We start from the raw sequence: 15,431 nt of genomic DNA, 5'->3' as shown, positions 1-15,431 counted from the left end.
AAACTGGCCCTGGGAAGCTTCTGTATTTCCCAAGCTGAGAATCCGCAGAAGGGTAGGAGAGGGGGGAATTTGATGGGTGGTGTCTTTAGAGTTTCCATCGGCCTTGCCATGTCACTTCCTTTCTCGAGATGCCTTCCAGTCAGTTCCAAGCACTAGGTCAGACCAACTGGAGAGAAATAAGTGCTGCTGCTGATAGGCGTGAGATAAGGAATTGCAAGCTTTTCTTTGTCAGCAGTGTCTCCGTGTTTATACCCTCCTGTGGATGTTCTCTCTGGGTAGAAAGTCTCTCTTTTCTTCTCTGAAATGTTCTCAAGCTATTTAAAGCCTGTGATAAGGGACGTTTATGTGCCCTCATTTCCCTTTGGTTTAGCTTAACTGAAACTTATGTCTTGGGTTTTTGTTGACCACTTTACACTGTTCTCAGTTGATGACCATCGAGCGGGGTGCTGTTTGTCAAGCAGAAGGGGAGCGGGGAGTGGGATGGAGCCACAGTCTTGGGCTGAAGTTGAGAGTTGTTTGGGATTCCTCTCATCCCAAACTCCTGCTGGCCCTGCAGTCAGGAGGCAGGAAGGTAACGGGTTATAGCAATGCTTCACTCTGGGGGTCTGGTTTCAGCAGTTGGGTGGTTTCTTTTCATCAGCCTGAGATGGACCCCTTGCCCCTGAACGGGCTGTTTTACTTCATGTAAACTTCATTCTCTGCCATGGAAAGAAAGAAAGAGAGAGGAAGGGAGGGAGGGAGGGAGGAAAGGAAGGAAGGAGAGAAAGAAAGAGGAGAGAGAAAGAAAGAAAAAAGAAAGAAAGGAAGAAAGAAAATGAAGGAAAGACAGAGAAAAAAGGAAGGAAGCAAAGAAAGAAAGAAAGAATGGAAGGAAGAAATAATGAAAGAAAGAAAGAAAGAAAGAAAGAAAGAAAGAAAGAAAGAAAGAAAGAAAGGAAAAGAAAGAAAGAGAGAAAGAAAACAAAGGAAAAAAGAAAGAAGGAAGGAGAGGAGGAAAGAAAGAGAGAGAAGGAAGGCAGGAAACAAAGAAAGAAAGAAGGAAAGAGTGAGAAAGAACGAACCCTCCAACGTAGGATGTATTCATATTACTGCCTCATTTCCTGCTCCTCTTTGGCTGGGATCATCACATCCATTCAGTGATGTCAGCCCAAGAAGGGGAGTTTGGTTCTTGATCTCCAAGGTCCTACCAGAGACCTAAGAAGGAAGGTCTAAACATGGGATCCTTCCTAGCATGTGTGAAGAATTTCAGGAAACAGGGTCTCTTTCAAATATCTCTTTTACAGGAGACTTTGAATTTAAGAACCAATGTGGAATCTTTTTCCTTAGCAGTATTTCCTTAGAAACATCCCTACCATCTAGAGCCATAAGTCAAAGGAGATAATAAAGAGGTCACATGAGTGGGGTTCATTCCACTTACCCTTAGGGAGGGTTTTGTTGCTTTAAGAGCTTATTGACATATGAACTACATTTGAGTCTCAAAATTTTTTTTAAATAAGCAGGATGAATATCTCCATTTTACAAATGAGGAGAGACAGCTCAGAAATCTTAGGCAACTTGCCTGAAGACATATAGCCTGCCTTTGAACCCTACTTTCCTTTCTATTCCATCCAGGCACCAGGTCACCTAAGAAGTGGGTGCCTAGTTTGAGAGTACCCTTCACACTGACCTCCATTTAAATTGCACTCTTGGGGTCAATCTATATCCCCAAGGTGCCTGAAGTATGCTTTGTACATATTTAGTCATCAAATATTTCTATAGCTTCTCCTTTACCAACTTGTGCTGGCTGGAGAAAGAGGTGGCATGAGGGTGGGGTGGGAGAGATGGAGAATGCAGGGGTCCCCTTATAAAATTTTAGAGCCTAAGAATACCCTTTTAAACCAATCCATTAATTTTTATACACAGGAAACTGAGCCCAAAGCTTTGAGTGCCTCATCCAAGGTCTTGGGCTCTTGTCAGTAGCAGGGTAGGAACCAGAGCTCAGGTTCCTTCAGGTGCCCAGTGCCCACTGGGCTTTGCTGTGTCAGGAAGCCCCCTCCCCTTGCTCTGGGAGAAGGTGGGGTGCTTCCCTGGGTGGGGAAGTGATTTTCATGTGCTCTGACTGGAGGTGCGGAGTGGTTCAGAAGCTCTTGGGTGAGGGTCTGTTTACAAATATTTGCACCCTGTTGCCAAGGGCACGGAGGGGCAGCCTTCCTTGGGATGAAGCTGGGAGCTGGGAGAGGATTTACAGGAGCTGGCGTAACCACCTGAGGGCTGGCCCTTGTTGCCAGGGAAGTAACCCAGGCAGAGCCGCCCTGGGTTCCAGGTGGGAAGCCCGCACTGGTGGGAGATGAAAGTGGGTCGGGTCTACACAGAGAAGCATTGGTCTGAGCAGGAAAGAGTGGAACTGCTTCAGCGGCAGCCTTTCCGCATCCGGATCTGGTTCCTTCTGCCCCCTCTGCTCCACCCCACCTCTGCCCAGTGGTAGGGCTGATGTTATTTTCTAAAGAGTGTGCTTCCCAGAAAACTTTTTTCTTTCTTTCTACTGACCTCAAAATATAATTTTTTTTTTCCAGGAAAGGGGACACAGAGCACTTTGATTTCACACGATTCGTGCCCGCACACAGTGAGGGCCAATAAACAGGAGCAATGCCCCAGAGAGCTCAGACACAAAAGGCTATTAGCTTTTAATGGAAACCCTCCCTCCACCCCTCACCCCCCCAGCCCCTTCCAGGAACAGGAACTCAGGCCTTTGTGAAGCAGGGTCTATAACAGAGGACTCTGCCAAAATGAAAGGAATCTTGAGTTGACCCAGAGGAGTGAGATGCTCTTTTGAGCCCCACCCCCTTATGGCATTCAAAGGCTTTTCATTTTCTGAGCAGTATTGAAATTCTAGGACAATGGAGGCCAAATCCTTGCCGTGGGGGTTGGGGGCTGGGAGGGGAGAAAGGAGAGAGGGTTGGCTGAGGAGGGGGCCTGGGGGAGTCCATGCTTTGTTATTTTTCTTCTTTCCTACCCACTACCTTAAAAAAAAAAGAAGAAAGTAAAAAGACCCAGTAAACTTTATAATGAATAATGACATCACTTCCGGGAGCCCAACTGCTCCGGGGACCAGAGAGACAGAGAGAACAACAGACTATTTACAATTTCATTTTAAATGATTTTAAACCCTCCCAAAGGAGTTCTTTGATATGCAAACATCTCGCCCAAATGGAGATAATTATTTATGGAGATGTGGCCCTTTGAAGGGGAGCTCCGATCTGGTGGGCTCAGAGACTTCCGACAAAGGAAGAAGGTTCCAGACAAGAAGGGGCTGAGCTGACCTCCATCTTCCTCCCACCCCTCCTTCCCCCTCCCCTGGGAAGAAAACCGCTTTAAAGAAGAAACTTCCCAGGGTTACAACTTACAGCTCGAGTTACAAGTCTCAGGAGCCGCCGGTGTCTCCTCATGCACTGTCAAGTGTACAGGAAGAGTTCCTTTCTCATCCCCAGGTGTCTCATCTTTCTGGAGGGGACGGAAGCTGCAAGGCTGGACCTTTGTCCTCGCCCACCACTCCCCCCTCTCCCCGCCTGCCCCCAGAGTCCATTGTAATTTATAAGGTCCCGAGGCAGACAGGCTCCACCCCAGGGAAGAGTTTGGGGTGGACATTCAGGGCTGGTTAGACAGGCCTTCAGAAGGTGACACCAGCTTCCCCACACTTGGCATGACAGGAACCCCTCTATTAGGACTGTAGTGACCCTGGGGTCTGCTCTTTTTCTTCCCCAAGGTTTTCCTGCCTCTGGGATGGGAGGTTGAGGCACTCGGCTAACTCAGCCTCACTTCCTTCCCTGGGGACCAGGCAGGGTGGGCGGGGCCTCGGGAGGGGGAGGAAAGGATGAGGGAGGGGCTCAGGCAGCCACCTAGTCAGATCCTGATAACCCACGGGCATCCTCTCCTAAAAGAAGACATGTTTTGTTTGTTTTCTGAGGTTTTTTTTTTTTTGAGGGAGGGGCATATATTTTCAAGGCAGAACGTTGGATATTTTGCCTGTTCCCTTTGACAAGCCTCCGTTTTCCCTGGGAGGAAAGGGTTTTCTTTCTTCCTGAGTGGTTGCCGGTGAAGGAGCCAGCGTAGAGGAGGCCAAGGTACCATGCCTCCAGCATCCCAGGAAGAGCCCTCGGCCTGGAGCCGAAGAGGAAGGTGAGGGCTGGGAAGGGACTCCAGTGATGAGTGTGGTCGCCTGTGCTGGTGGCCCAGGCGGAGGGCTCCAGGGCGTGTGACCCCGTTCTTCCCAAGGAGGAAACCAGAGTTCATAGTCAGGAAAAGGAAAAGGACATCTGGATCTCAGCGGTGTTCTTCTTTATTTTTATTTTTTCTTGAGCAGTTTGAGGTTCACAGCAAAATCAAGCAGGAACTGCAGAGATCCAGAAGCTGAGCGTGGACACATGACATTGGGGTTCAGCCACATTCCCACGTGCCTCCTGCTCCCCCCCAAGCACAGCCTCCCCCACTGTGGACACCCCCCGCCCCAGCAGAGGGGCCCATCGGTTACGATGCGCTTACACTGATACGTCAGTCATCCTCACCCCAAGTCCATGGTTTACCGCAGGGTCCACCCTTGGGGATGTACCGTCTGTGGCCTTGGCAAACGCGGAATGGGACGTAGCCGTCATGGTGGTATCGTTCACAGTATTGTCTCTGCCCTAAAACTCCTCTGTGCTCTACCTGTTCAGCCCCCACTCTCCCCACATCCCTGGGAATCCCAGTGGTTTTGAGTTTTGGCTGCTGCTATTTGTGGGTTTATCAGCTGCTCAAAAACAAAATGGCACTTTTTGTGCGTTACCCTTTTAAGGGGGGCATCCTTATTTCCCACACCGATTTCGGACTGTGGAAGGAGGTCTCCCTTCCAAACATTTGTTTGTTTGCGGGGTGGGGAGGAGAGGTGTAACCTTCCTAGAAATCCTGATTCTTCTGTTTGTAAAGGGTTTTCCCAGCTGCACTGTTGTGTTTTGAATTCTCGGGGGGCTGGAGGTGGGCTTTGGGAACAGCTAAAAAATGATGCGGCATTTCGGCTTCCCGCCCTGAGCCCCCCGGCACCCCATTGTCTTCAGAGCAGTTTATCAGAAGGCGACCTCCTCTGCGGTGCTGAGTTACAGACCAGGAAGCTGAGGGCTGGAAAGGCAGGGATGTGGCCGGTGGGGGTGGGGGGACAGGCCACTTAGGAGCCAGAAGTGGAAAACTGACAGAGACCTTCGTGAAGACAACGTGTCCCTTCTTTTTTTTTTAAAAAGCAACAATGAAGGCAACTTCTTTTTTTTTTTTTTTAAAGCAACAATAAATAGATCTGTGATGTCAAAATGTCTAAGTCTCTATGGACCATTTTCTCTTCTCAATCAATATTTTCCTCCCAACAGTATCAAAACAAGGATTTGAGCAGCCTCGGGCTACTTGTAAGGGGGTTTGCCTTGGGGAAGGAGTTTGTGTGGAGGTCTTTGATGGGAAGACGCAGCACCAGGGAAAGACTGGGGAGTGATAGACCGGGGCTGTGTCTTCATCGTGACGCTGGTTGTTAAAGAATTCTATGCATTTGTCACAATTCATAGAACTGGACACCAAGCATGATTATTTACTGTATATAGGTTAAGAAGTAGATTTTTAAAATTAAGAAAAAAAATCTTTGCTGGAGGTCAGGAAACGTGGGGATATTTCCTTTTTTTTTTTGCATTGAAGTATAGTTGATTTATGATGTGATAGTTTCAGGTGTACAGCAAAGTGATTCAATTACACATATATCTCTATCTATCTATCTGTCTATCTATCTAGCTATCATCTATCAATCTATCTATATCATCTATCTATCTATCTATCTATCTATCTATCTATCTATCTATCTTCTTTTCCAGATTCTTTTCCCTTATCGGCCATTATAGAATATTGAGCAGAGTTCCCTGTGCTCTACAGTAGGTCCTCGCTGGTTATCTGTTTTATATACAGCAGTGTGTATATGTGTGGTATTTCTCTAACCAAGCAAGGAGGTCATTCTCCCCTTGGGAGAGGAGAACAGGGGGCCAATCTTTCCCTGACTCTTCCTAGTTTTCTTCAATCCGAGGGGGGGATGGGCCCATACCAACCCAGTGTGGCTTGTAGCTTTGTTCCCTCTCTGAAGTTCAAGTTCATTCACTTCCATCATCTGCTTTGTGTCAATGTCTTGGCATCTGTTTGGCTGTAGTGCGTTGGGTGACACCCATTTCAGTAACCTTCCTCTTTACTGTTGTGTCATTTGCTGGTTCAAACAAGAAGTTCACTTGCTGGGCCCCAGGAGCAGGCATGCCACCTGCAGAAAGAAAAGAAGCCAGAAAAGAAAATGAGGGCAACATTTGCTGCTGGGGAATTGCAAGGCTTTTAGAAAATCTCTGGTTCATTCAAATGTCCTATGCATTTAGACCTGAAGTTTTGTTTTTAAGAGTCTGGGTCCAGGGACTTCCCTGGTGGTGCAGTGGTTAAGAATCTGCCTGCCAGTGCAGGGTACACAGGTTCCACCCCTGGTCTAGGAAGATCCCACATACCGCGGAGCAGCTAAGCCCGTGCGCCACAACTATTGAACCTGCGCTTTAGAGCCCGTGAGCCACAACTACTGAGCCCATGTGCTGCAACTACTGAAGATGACGTGTCTAGAGCCCATGCTCTGCAACAAGAGAAGCCACGGCAATGAGGAGCCCGCGCACCACAACGAAGAGTAGCCCCCACTCACCGCAACTAAAAGAAAGCCCGCACACACAGCAAAAAAGACCCAACATAGCCAATAAAATAAATAAATAAATAATGTAAAAAAAAAGAGAGTCTGCATCCAGCTGTAGCACATCAGAGCCCCATCGAGACTTGGGGTGTTCAGTTGTAGACGCTGGGCTTCTCCAAAGCCCGTGACCCTGTGGGAGGCTGACTCCGCACGTCACCTCTCAGCTGACTCCTGAGTCTGGCGAAGCTCAGGTACAGGTGAGCGCCTGGACCTGGGGCTGAGATTCTAAGCCCTCAGATCTGCCTCTGGATATCCTCTGTGTCCACCTGCCACAAGATTAGGAAAGAGCAAAACGGCCCAGTGGTCATTTTGACATCAATTCATCTTAGTTTCACTGGGTTTTTTAAAAATAAAGAGACCTTAGTTTCATGTTAAGCCATGAAGTTGGCAAAAGCATAACTCAGGTAATTTGGGACTTGTACTGTTCTTCACCTGTTTGCTTCTTTCTTCTGTTTATGTTGATATTATCTCGCTCTGGACGATGACGGACTTAGATGCGTCTTTTAGTCTCTCATTATCACATGAGTAGAGTTGGCCGTACGTTTCTTCGCGTTCCTCGTTTTGTTTTACTGGGAGCCCAATTTGTGTTTGACGATTAACTCTGTGCAGTGTATGTGTGTGTGTATGTGTGTATGTGCACAAATGCATGTATTTAGGGACAGCAAGCATCCTTTTCTGTATTTGCATTGAACCTGACCGTATTGTTTGTTCTGTTTGGTACATTCCTTCTCTGGAGTTTGCAGACCCCGGGACATCACCCTCACTCACTCTGGGGCCTGGTCTGCTTTCAGGGGGGAGGATATGACCCCGTGTTCTGCAGACGTCACTCCAGGCCTTCGACTCAAATCATGCCTTGGATTAGCTGAACAACTTCTGTCCTGTTCACAGTATTGTTTTCTGGTTGTTTCCCCACGGGGGCCTCTGCCCCCACCCAGCACCCCAGGAGGTGCACGCGGCCTCAGTGAGATGCGTGGCGGAGGGGCAGGCGGCTGCCAGGCCCGTGGACGCTGCGGGGCGACGACTCCCAGTCTGGCTGCAGCTCCGCATCGTGAGCAGATTCGCGCACGGGCCCGACGCGGTGGGGCTGGGGCTGGGCCCCGGCGTCCAGTGTCCAGCACCCTTGGCATCCGGTGGGGATCCGGCCACCACGGACGGGCACGTCGGTGTCCTGTGAATTTCGTGAAACACAATGAAAGCCTGAAGCACCTGCTGCAGACCCTCCAGTTCCTCAGGTCCCTGCTCTGTGGCGCAGCTCTTTGAGAACTCTGTTGCTCCCGGAAGGTCACCAGGCTGGTCATCCCCAGGCCTGAAGGTCGTGGGGGTGACCCAACGCCTCTGCTTAGTATCCACTCGGCTTGTCCCAAGGGACGCTTCTGGTGGGTGCGAGCACGCGTCTTCCTGAGACTTGCACCTGGAGAGGCCGTCCAGCCCCACTGTCTTCACAAGCACCGATGGTGGAAATGCGTCCCTTCCCGCCTGCGTGGTGGAGGAGGGAAGGATGGGGTGGGGCGGCGCTGGCAGGAGGAGCGGCTGCCTCCCTCCTCGTCGTCGTCCTGATCTCCGTCCTGATCTCCCGCCCCGTCCAATGCAGTTAACAGCGGGCATGTGTGAACCTCAGACAGCTATTGTTTCGAAATCTGACTCATCTTTGAGCAATTATGATTCTAGTCGTGTGATTCTGGCCCTGGAATACCTGTTATTAAGATGTTAATCTCTGAATGAGAAGAAGAAATACAGGTATCTCTTTAAAGAGAGGACAGGTGTGTGGCTCTTTGTAAATTTCATCACAGTAAGAGAAAGGAAGCAGGCTGCGGGGTGGTGGGGGGAGCGGTCACGATGGTGGGCCTCAGAGGGCCTGGCTCTGGGTCTCTGCTCTCCCCCTGCGGGCCGGTGACCTGCCCCGTCAGCCCCAGCCCCGTCCAGATCAGACGGTGTGTGTGAGAGTTTCTCTGGGAGCCCCAAAGCACCACGTAGTTATTAGCTGTGGCTATCAGTTTGGGAAACTGGCTTTGCTGATGAGCTGCTCAATGAAGCTACAAGCTCCCCGCTAGCTTGGGAGGCCAGCCTGGGGCCAAAGCCGCCCCACCGGGATGGGCGTGCAGGGCCCACGTGAGGGGTCACCCTTGGCCGCATCTCCATCCTTTCTTCTCTGGTCCACACAAGAAAAACAAACACGTTTAATACCACGTGCACCTCCTGTGTACCTGGGAGATACCCGGGAAACCTGAGCGACTCTTGGAAACAGCCCAGGCCAGCATCTTAAATACCATCTCCAGCTGGAGATGAAAGAAGGTTCTGGAGGGGAGAGGCCAGTTCTGGTAGGTGCTTGGGAAGAGCCCGGTACATAAGGGTGCGGTTGTTAGGCAGATTTCACTCCATAGGTATAAGTTTCTAGAGATATAGCTGTTCTCTTCCTGGTGCAGAGAGGAAGACACTCTTACATTTCCCTTATACATGTAAGTGTCTCTTACTAAAGGGTAACTTTTACCGGTTTTCAGAGCTTTTCCTATCTCTGCTGTTTCTTGAAAATTATAAGCCTAAAATAACCCTTATGCCGAGGAGACATATTTCTGGTGGCATATTCTCCTTCCCTCCCCCTGCCACAGAAGAGCCCCTGGAAACCAGCGGATGGGGTTGGGGGGGCACCTGCCGAAATGATGGAGAACCCCCCGTGGCGCACTCGGCCATCGGCTCCTTGGTGTCTGCACCGAGCATGTCCGGGGGAGAGTGGCCATGGAGCTTGCAGTGGTTGGGGGGGTTGGGAGCTGAGGCGCGGTGTCAGTGGTTCCCCTGGCTGTTATCTGATAATCTGAGAACGTCTTGAGGTCCCCTGAGTGCTCTCTGACACATGTGTGCAAACTCCGGACCATCCCGGGGAGATGGGGTCCCTTGGAGCTGGTACCCCAGGATGGCGAGCGTGACCAGTGAGCCGTCCAGCCCAAGAACCTGAGCCCAGGCAGCTCAGGGATTCTTTATTCTTTGGACCGGAGCATGGTGAGGAGTTCCTGTTCCCTTTCTGCTAGTCCTAGTACGTGCTTTCTTATTTGGCTGTTCTGTCCCATGACCCCCAAGCCCTTCTTTAAGGATGTTTAGGGGATGCAGGCAGCAAAGGTTCAGGAATGGCTCTGGAGCCCAGGCAGGCTGAGAGCCACGTCTGCTGTTCCTGCAGCTTTGCCAGTCCCGGGAGCCGTCCCCATCACCCTTCTGTGGGGAAGAACAGAGGGAGTGGCCGGCCTCCACGTGCAGACCTCGCTTCCTTACACACTTCCCCTGACACTGTCAACAGAAGTAAATTGACAGCATTTCCTTGGCACCCAGGCTTGGTCCCAAGGAGAGTGTCGGAGTCCTCCCAGAAACCCTGGGTGGTAGGCATCACCCCAACTTTTCTCATGGACCAAATGAGAAAACGGAGGCACGGACAGGTGAGGGGCGCACACCTAATCAAGGGGGTGCTGAGACTCAGCCCGGCAGCTGGACTTTGGCACCCGTGCCGGGTCAGGTGGACCCTCTGAAGACAGACCCCAAACCCACCCCCATCTGCTGTGGCCCTGGAGAGCTTGGCAGGTCGGATTTCCTTCAGTCAGCACTCGGATTCTGAATATGAAACCCTTTCTTGTAGACTCAGTCTAGGTGCAAATGGCTGAACCCTGGAGAAGACGCGGACTTGATCAGACTCGACCTGCTTGGGCGTGAAATGCAAAATAAGCTGAGAGCCAGCCCCTCCTTAATCCTCCATCACATTAGCCTGATGGCTGGCTGCCTTCGTCTAAGTGGCTAAATGGGCAAAGTGGGTCAATCCCGCTTTAGCTTAAGCCGGCGGTGGCTGCAGGGCTGCAGGGCGCTCCTTCTGCAGGGCGGGCAGACTGCTTCCTCCAACTCGCTGTGAAGGAGGAGCCCGTTGCCCTTTCTGGCTCCTGTGATAGAGTTTACATCGTCATTTCTATAAATGTCTCCCGAGAGGGATTTTGGTCTCTGTAGATGAGGGATGGCTTGAAGCTGGGAGTTTAGAATGTCCTACTGGGAGGTAAATATTTGGTTGAAAATGATGTGGAAATTGTCTTTTTTCAAATTCCTGGGCCCGGGTTGGAACCAGTCGGAAATCTCTAACCCGTAGCTAATGGAAGATTGTACATCTGTGGCCACTGCTTGGTGTCTGATTAGGTCTGTTTGATGTACACACACCAGCGTGTACACACACATGCTCAGCGTGGTCCTCCCGTGCGCTGTAAACTGTGTATTGCACACTGTCATAATGGTAATGATAATGGAGTAGTGGCAGCAGCTAGTGAATATCAAATATATAATGTATGTCAGGCATGTTCAGAGCATATTATGATTATTAATTATCTTACTCTCTTTAAACTCCCACGAGGTTGGTATTATCATCTTTATTTTTTACAGCTGAGGAGAGAAGGCCAGAAAGCGAGTTGCTGAAGATGACACAGTTTATAAGTGACTGAGCTGGGACTTAAACCCAGACAGTCTGACATCCAAGCCATTTGGACATCAAGCTTAAATATTAAGCCAAATGCGTCCGTTTTACAAACCCCCCAACACCTGAATGCAGTGCTTGGAAATCATTCCCGCTTCACGTATTCAGATGCTGAAAGTCAGGGAGCAAATCAGGCGCAGTCTTACATCATTGATTCGTGTGATGTTTACTGCTAGTCGCTGCACAAAACTGCTTTCTGGTCCAAATGTCATGTCCTCTCTTCCCTGTAAGTTTTGCCAGTTTTGCCTGCATAGTTATGTTTAAATTATGCTACAATGGGCATCATACAAGTCTCTCTCTCTGTTTTAGCATATTTATTTATTTTTTAAGTTTTTATTTTTTTGCTGTGACATGTGGCTTTTGGGATCTTACTTCCCTGTCCAGGGATCGAACTTGTGCCCCCAGCAGTGGAAGTGCAGAGTCCTAACCACTGGACCGCCAGGGAAGTCCCTCTTTCTCTTTTTTTTTTAATGGAATCTAAAGTAGTTTCAGAGGCTTCTAGAGTTGCACCTTAGCAAATTTTCTCTTTGTATCAGTTTATACTTAATCTGATCTCACCCCATTTTTTGGAGGCTCCAGGCTTTTTGGCTTTCAAGTAGGCCTTTCACAGTGAAGGTGTTTGGTCAGTGGTCACCGTGACGATGCCAGTACAACCTGGCTGGCTCAGGGGACGTTTTCCTTCCCATGCCCACCACACATTTGCCCCTGCGTGGTGAGCACAGCCAGGCAGGCTAGTGAGGACACGTGGACGACAAAACCTCCATGAGCCCCAGGTGGTATTAATTAGGAAAGGCACAGCATCCAGAGGCCAGAGGTCTTTGTGTTCTCATGTCAGATATTTGGGGCCGACTAAAAGCTGGATACCCTGAAAAATGAGGGAGAAGTAGCAACACCCAGGAGAGGATCTCAGAGAAACTCAAAGGTTATTCCTTCTACCCTACACAAAGGTGCCTTCACATCTTAGGTAGATAGCATCTGGCCTCCAAACTTCAGGTGGAACGTTACTGTGTCTCTCAGCTCCGAAATTCATTTTGCACTTTTTCCTGTTTCTATGACTGTAATTAGAAGGAGCTAGGATTAAAAGTGTTGACATTGAGATGTGTGGCTAAAGAGATGTCACCTTCTGGTCTGTTTGCTCCACTCAGGGACTTGATGCCGAGGCCCCTGGCAGGCTGGCCTCGGGTGTAGGAGAGCCTCCCCGTCCCGGGAAGGAGCTCGCGGTGCCCACCAGGGGAAGGTGCTCGCTGGGTCTCCAGGCTCTAACCTCCCTTTCTGCTCCGCGCAGGGACCTGATGCCGAGGACCCTGGACGGGCAGATCACCATGGAGAAGACTCCCAGCTACTTCGTGACGCGCGAGGCGCCCGCGCGCATCTCGGCCATGTCCAAGGACACCAAGCTCCTGGTGGTGGTGCGGGACCCGGTGACCAGGGCCGTCTCGGACTACACGCAGACGCTGTCCAAGCGGCCCGACATCCCCAGCTTCGAGAGCCTGGCCTTCAGGAATCGGACGGCGGGCCTGGTGGACCGGTCGTGGAGCGCCATCCAGATCGGCCTGTACGCCGAGCACCTGGAGCGCTGGCTGCGCCACTTCCCCGCCCGCCAGATGCTCTTCGTGAGCGGCGAGCGCCTGGTGCGCGACCCGGCCGGCGAGCTGGGCCGCGTGCAGGACTTCCTGGGCCTCAAGCGCATCATCTCCGACAAGCACTTCTACTTCAACCAGACCAAGGGCTTCCCCTGCCTGAAGAAGGCCGAGGGCAGCGGCCGCCCGCACTGCCTGGGCAAGACCAAGGGCAGACCCCACCCCGAGATCGCCGGCGAGGTGCTGCGGCGGCTGCGCGACTTCTACCGGCCCTTCAACCGCAAGTTCTACCAGATGACGGGCCACGACTTCGGCTGGGACTGATGGGGCCCCTGCCCCCGGGGCTTTGGAAATATTGAGAGAGATTATATGTATGTAAAATGTACAGAAATCTATTTTATGATAATTTATTTTTAATTCATAAGCAATTAATTCACTAAGCTGCCTAGCCACACTCTTTAGAGAGTCACATAATCTGTTAACATTCCAAAGTGTTTCTAATATTTTCTTCTTGTCCTCACAGTGGATGGTGCTTCTATTTTTGTTTTTTGTTTTTCTTTCTACCCATTGTATTTAAAAAGAAGAAAAGCACAACTTGAGATTTTTGTTGTTACGGGTATGCAGCCTTCGGTCGCCGTCTGGGTGCACTTGCCATCTCCTGGTACTCCTTCCTGCCTGGACGCCTCTGGGAGCTCTGAGCTGCCAGACCTTCACGTAGCAGCTTCTTCGACCAGTGCCGTCACGTCCAAGGGTGCAGACTCCAGACCACAGCGCTAGGCCTCCCCCAAGTCCGCTCAGCACACGGGGGAGTCGTTACCATGGCAGGGACGTACGCATCCTTTTAGAGTCTGCCTGTCTGGGCCCTTGACTTTAGCTTTTGATTTTGAAGGATGCCCCTTCTTCCTCTTCTGCTCTGTCCCTGGTTCATTAACCGGCTTGGAGTGTATGCAAATGTTAGTCACCTCCTCTTTCCCAGGTCCCGTGCGTGAGATGCTTGGCTGCTGCTTTAGAAATAAAGACGATCCCTTCCAATTTGCACGCAAGTGCATTGTGCTGCGTTCTCCAGGCAGACGGTTCTGCTTTGACACACCAAAGAATCCCCTAGGCTAGCACAGCCACTGGCACGAAACTCCAGGGTGACCTGAAAGGGTCCGCTTCATCCCACGCCGTCCGAATCTACCAAGGTGTCACTCTGTGCAGAGCCAGGCCCCCTTTGGCGTCTGGAGTTCCCGTCCCTGGAATTCCTAGCTCATCTCAGACAACATGGTCTGTAGCCAACAGCCAAGCAGCGAGAACTGGGGTGGGGGGGTGGAGCTCTTGTAAAAAGACTGGGAACACTGGTCCTGTGCTGCCTGGAAGCACTTGAGCCTGTGCCGCTCTCCCTTGTTTAGCCAGGCCCTGGCAGAAGGGGTGCAGTGCTCAAGTAGAATGCTCTCCCCGCCTCTCTGTGGAGGGAGCAGTGGGGGGGTCATTTGTGATGACCAGCTAGTGGGCAGTTGGGTAACTGTATAGCAATATCACAACACGACATCTTCACTTTATGCTCAGTTTTCTAAACCAGAGCGCTTCTCCCATCAAAGAATCATCATTTGTGTTATACTTTCACTAAGGAATTTATGGAAAGATATTGTCAAAATGGTGGGGGTTGTGATATTTACAAAGAACGCTTTTGTATGTTCTATGGGATAACTCGCTCTCCAGAGAAACAAAACACTGGTCTTCAAGGGATGTCTTGTTGATAATCTGGTTTGTCTTTGCCCACAAGTTTTAGCTAGCGTGTGCTTTTAGCCTCAAAGCTAAGGTGTAGGAGGATGGGCACGGCGGGGGGGGGGGGGGGGGGGGGGAGGGGTGGGAGCTCCATGCATTCCTGAGATGCTATCTTCATTTCATAGCTTTTTTACTGCCTCTACCAAGCCGAGTAGATCCTGCACTTAGGGGAACGCCCATACTTGTGGCATGGTTCTTCCCTCTTGCTGCTTGGGTGTCAAAGACATCTTCATAAGGGTGCTAACTGATCGTGCATTTCTCCAATCAAAAGGCTCGTTAGAAATAAGACAGGGAACACCTCTTTTCCGTTAGAGTGTAATATCGCTTAAAGTCAAAGCCAACCCACATCTGCCACCCGATCCCGCCCTGTCCGCCTTCTGGCCACTTTCGTGCTCTGATGTGGTGCGTGAAGTCAAACTGCAGAGGAGTTCAGAGAAGGCTTCGCCACAGAGCATGGGGAAGTGTACAGGGACGGTTTCTTCCCCTCCGGGTCCCTGCTTGTCTTTGCAAGCTGGACCATTTTTGATTAAGTTGTTTATTCTCTGCCTTGAAACTGAAACAGGAAATCCTCGGAGAGAAGGAGGGTCACGTAGTCATGAACACTGAAGTGAGTCAAGATTCTATTCTGGGTCAAACCCTTGAATCCAAACAGATGTCGACAATTAGCACTGAAGGACTAGAGCGAGTTTTTCTGCGGAAGACAAATAAATCAGACTTCCCGTGCATCTTCCGAGGGGTCTGACGGCTTACAGTTCCTGACTGCTCCCCACGCGGCATCGGCGCCAAGGTTACACCCCATCACGTGATACTTATTACAGGGCCACATGTCTTCCTCCTGGAG

The 15,431-nt window shown here is 50.6% G+C and overlaps 1 protein-coding gene across 1 annotated transcript in view; it reads left to right on the top strand.

Moving 5' to 3' along the window:
* LOC130840317 (heparan sulfate glucosamine 3-O-sulfotransferase 3B1) overlaps positions 1-14,599 on the top strand; it is a 38,031-nt gene extending 23,432 nt beyond the window's left edge. The window contains exon 2 of the mRNA XM_057715697.1: positions 12,529-14,599. Coding sequence (XP_057571680.1) covers positions 12,529-13,147 — 619 coding nt within the window. The 3' untranslated portion in view covers positions 13,148-14,599. The remainder of the gene's footprint in view (positions 1-12,528) is intronic.
* Positions 14,600-15,431: the final 832 nt, after the last annotated feature.

This window comes from Hippopotamus amphibius, chromosome 17, assembly GCF_030028045.1.
Source record: "Hippopotamus amphibius kiboko isolate mHipAmp2 chromosome 17, mHipAmp2.hap2, whole genome shotgun sequence".
Classification (NCBI taxonomy): domain Eukaryota; kingdom Metazoa; phylum Chordata; class Mammalia; order Artiodactyla; family Hippopotamidae; genus Hippopotamus; species Hippopotamus amphibius.
The sequence above is the reverse complement of the archived record's forward strand: the minus strand, read 5'-3'. Positions and strand labels throughout refer to the sequence as shown.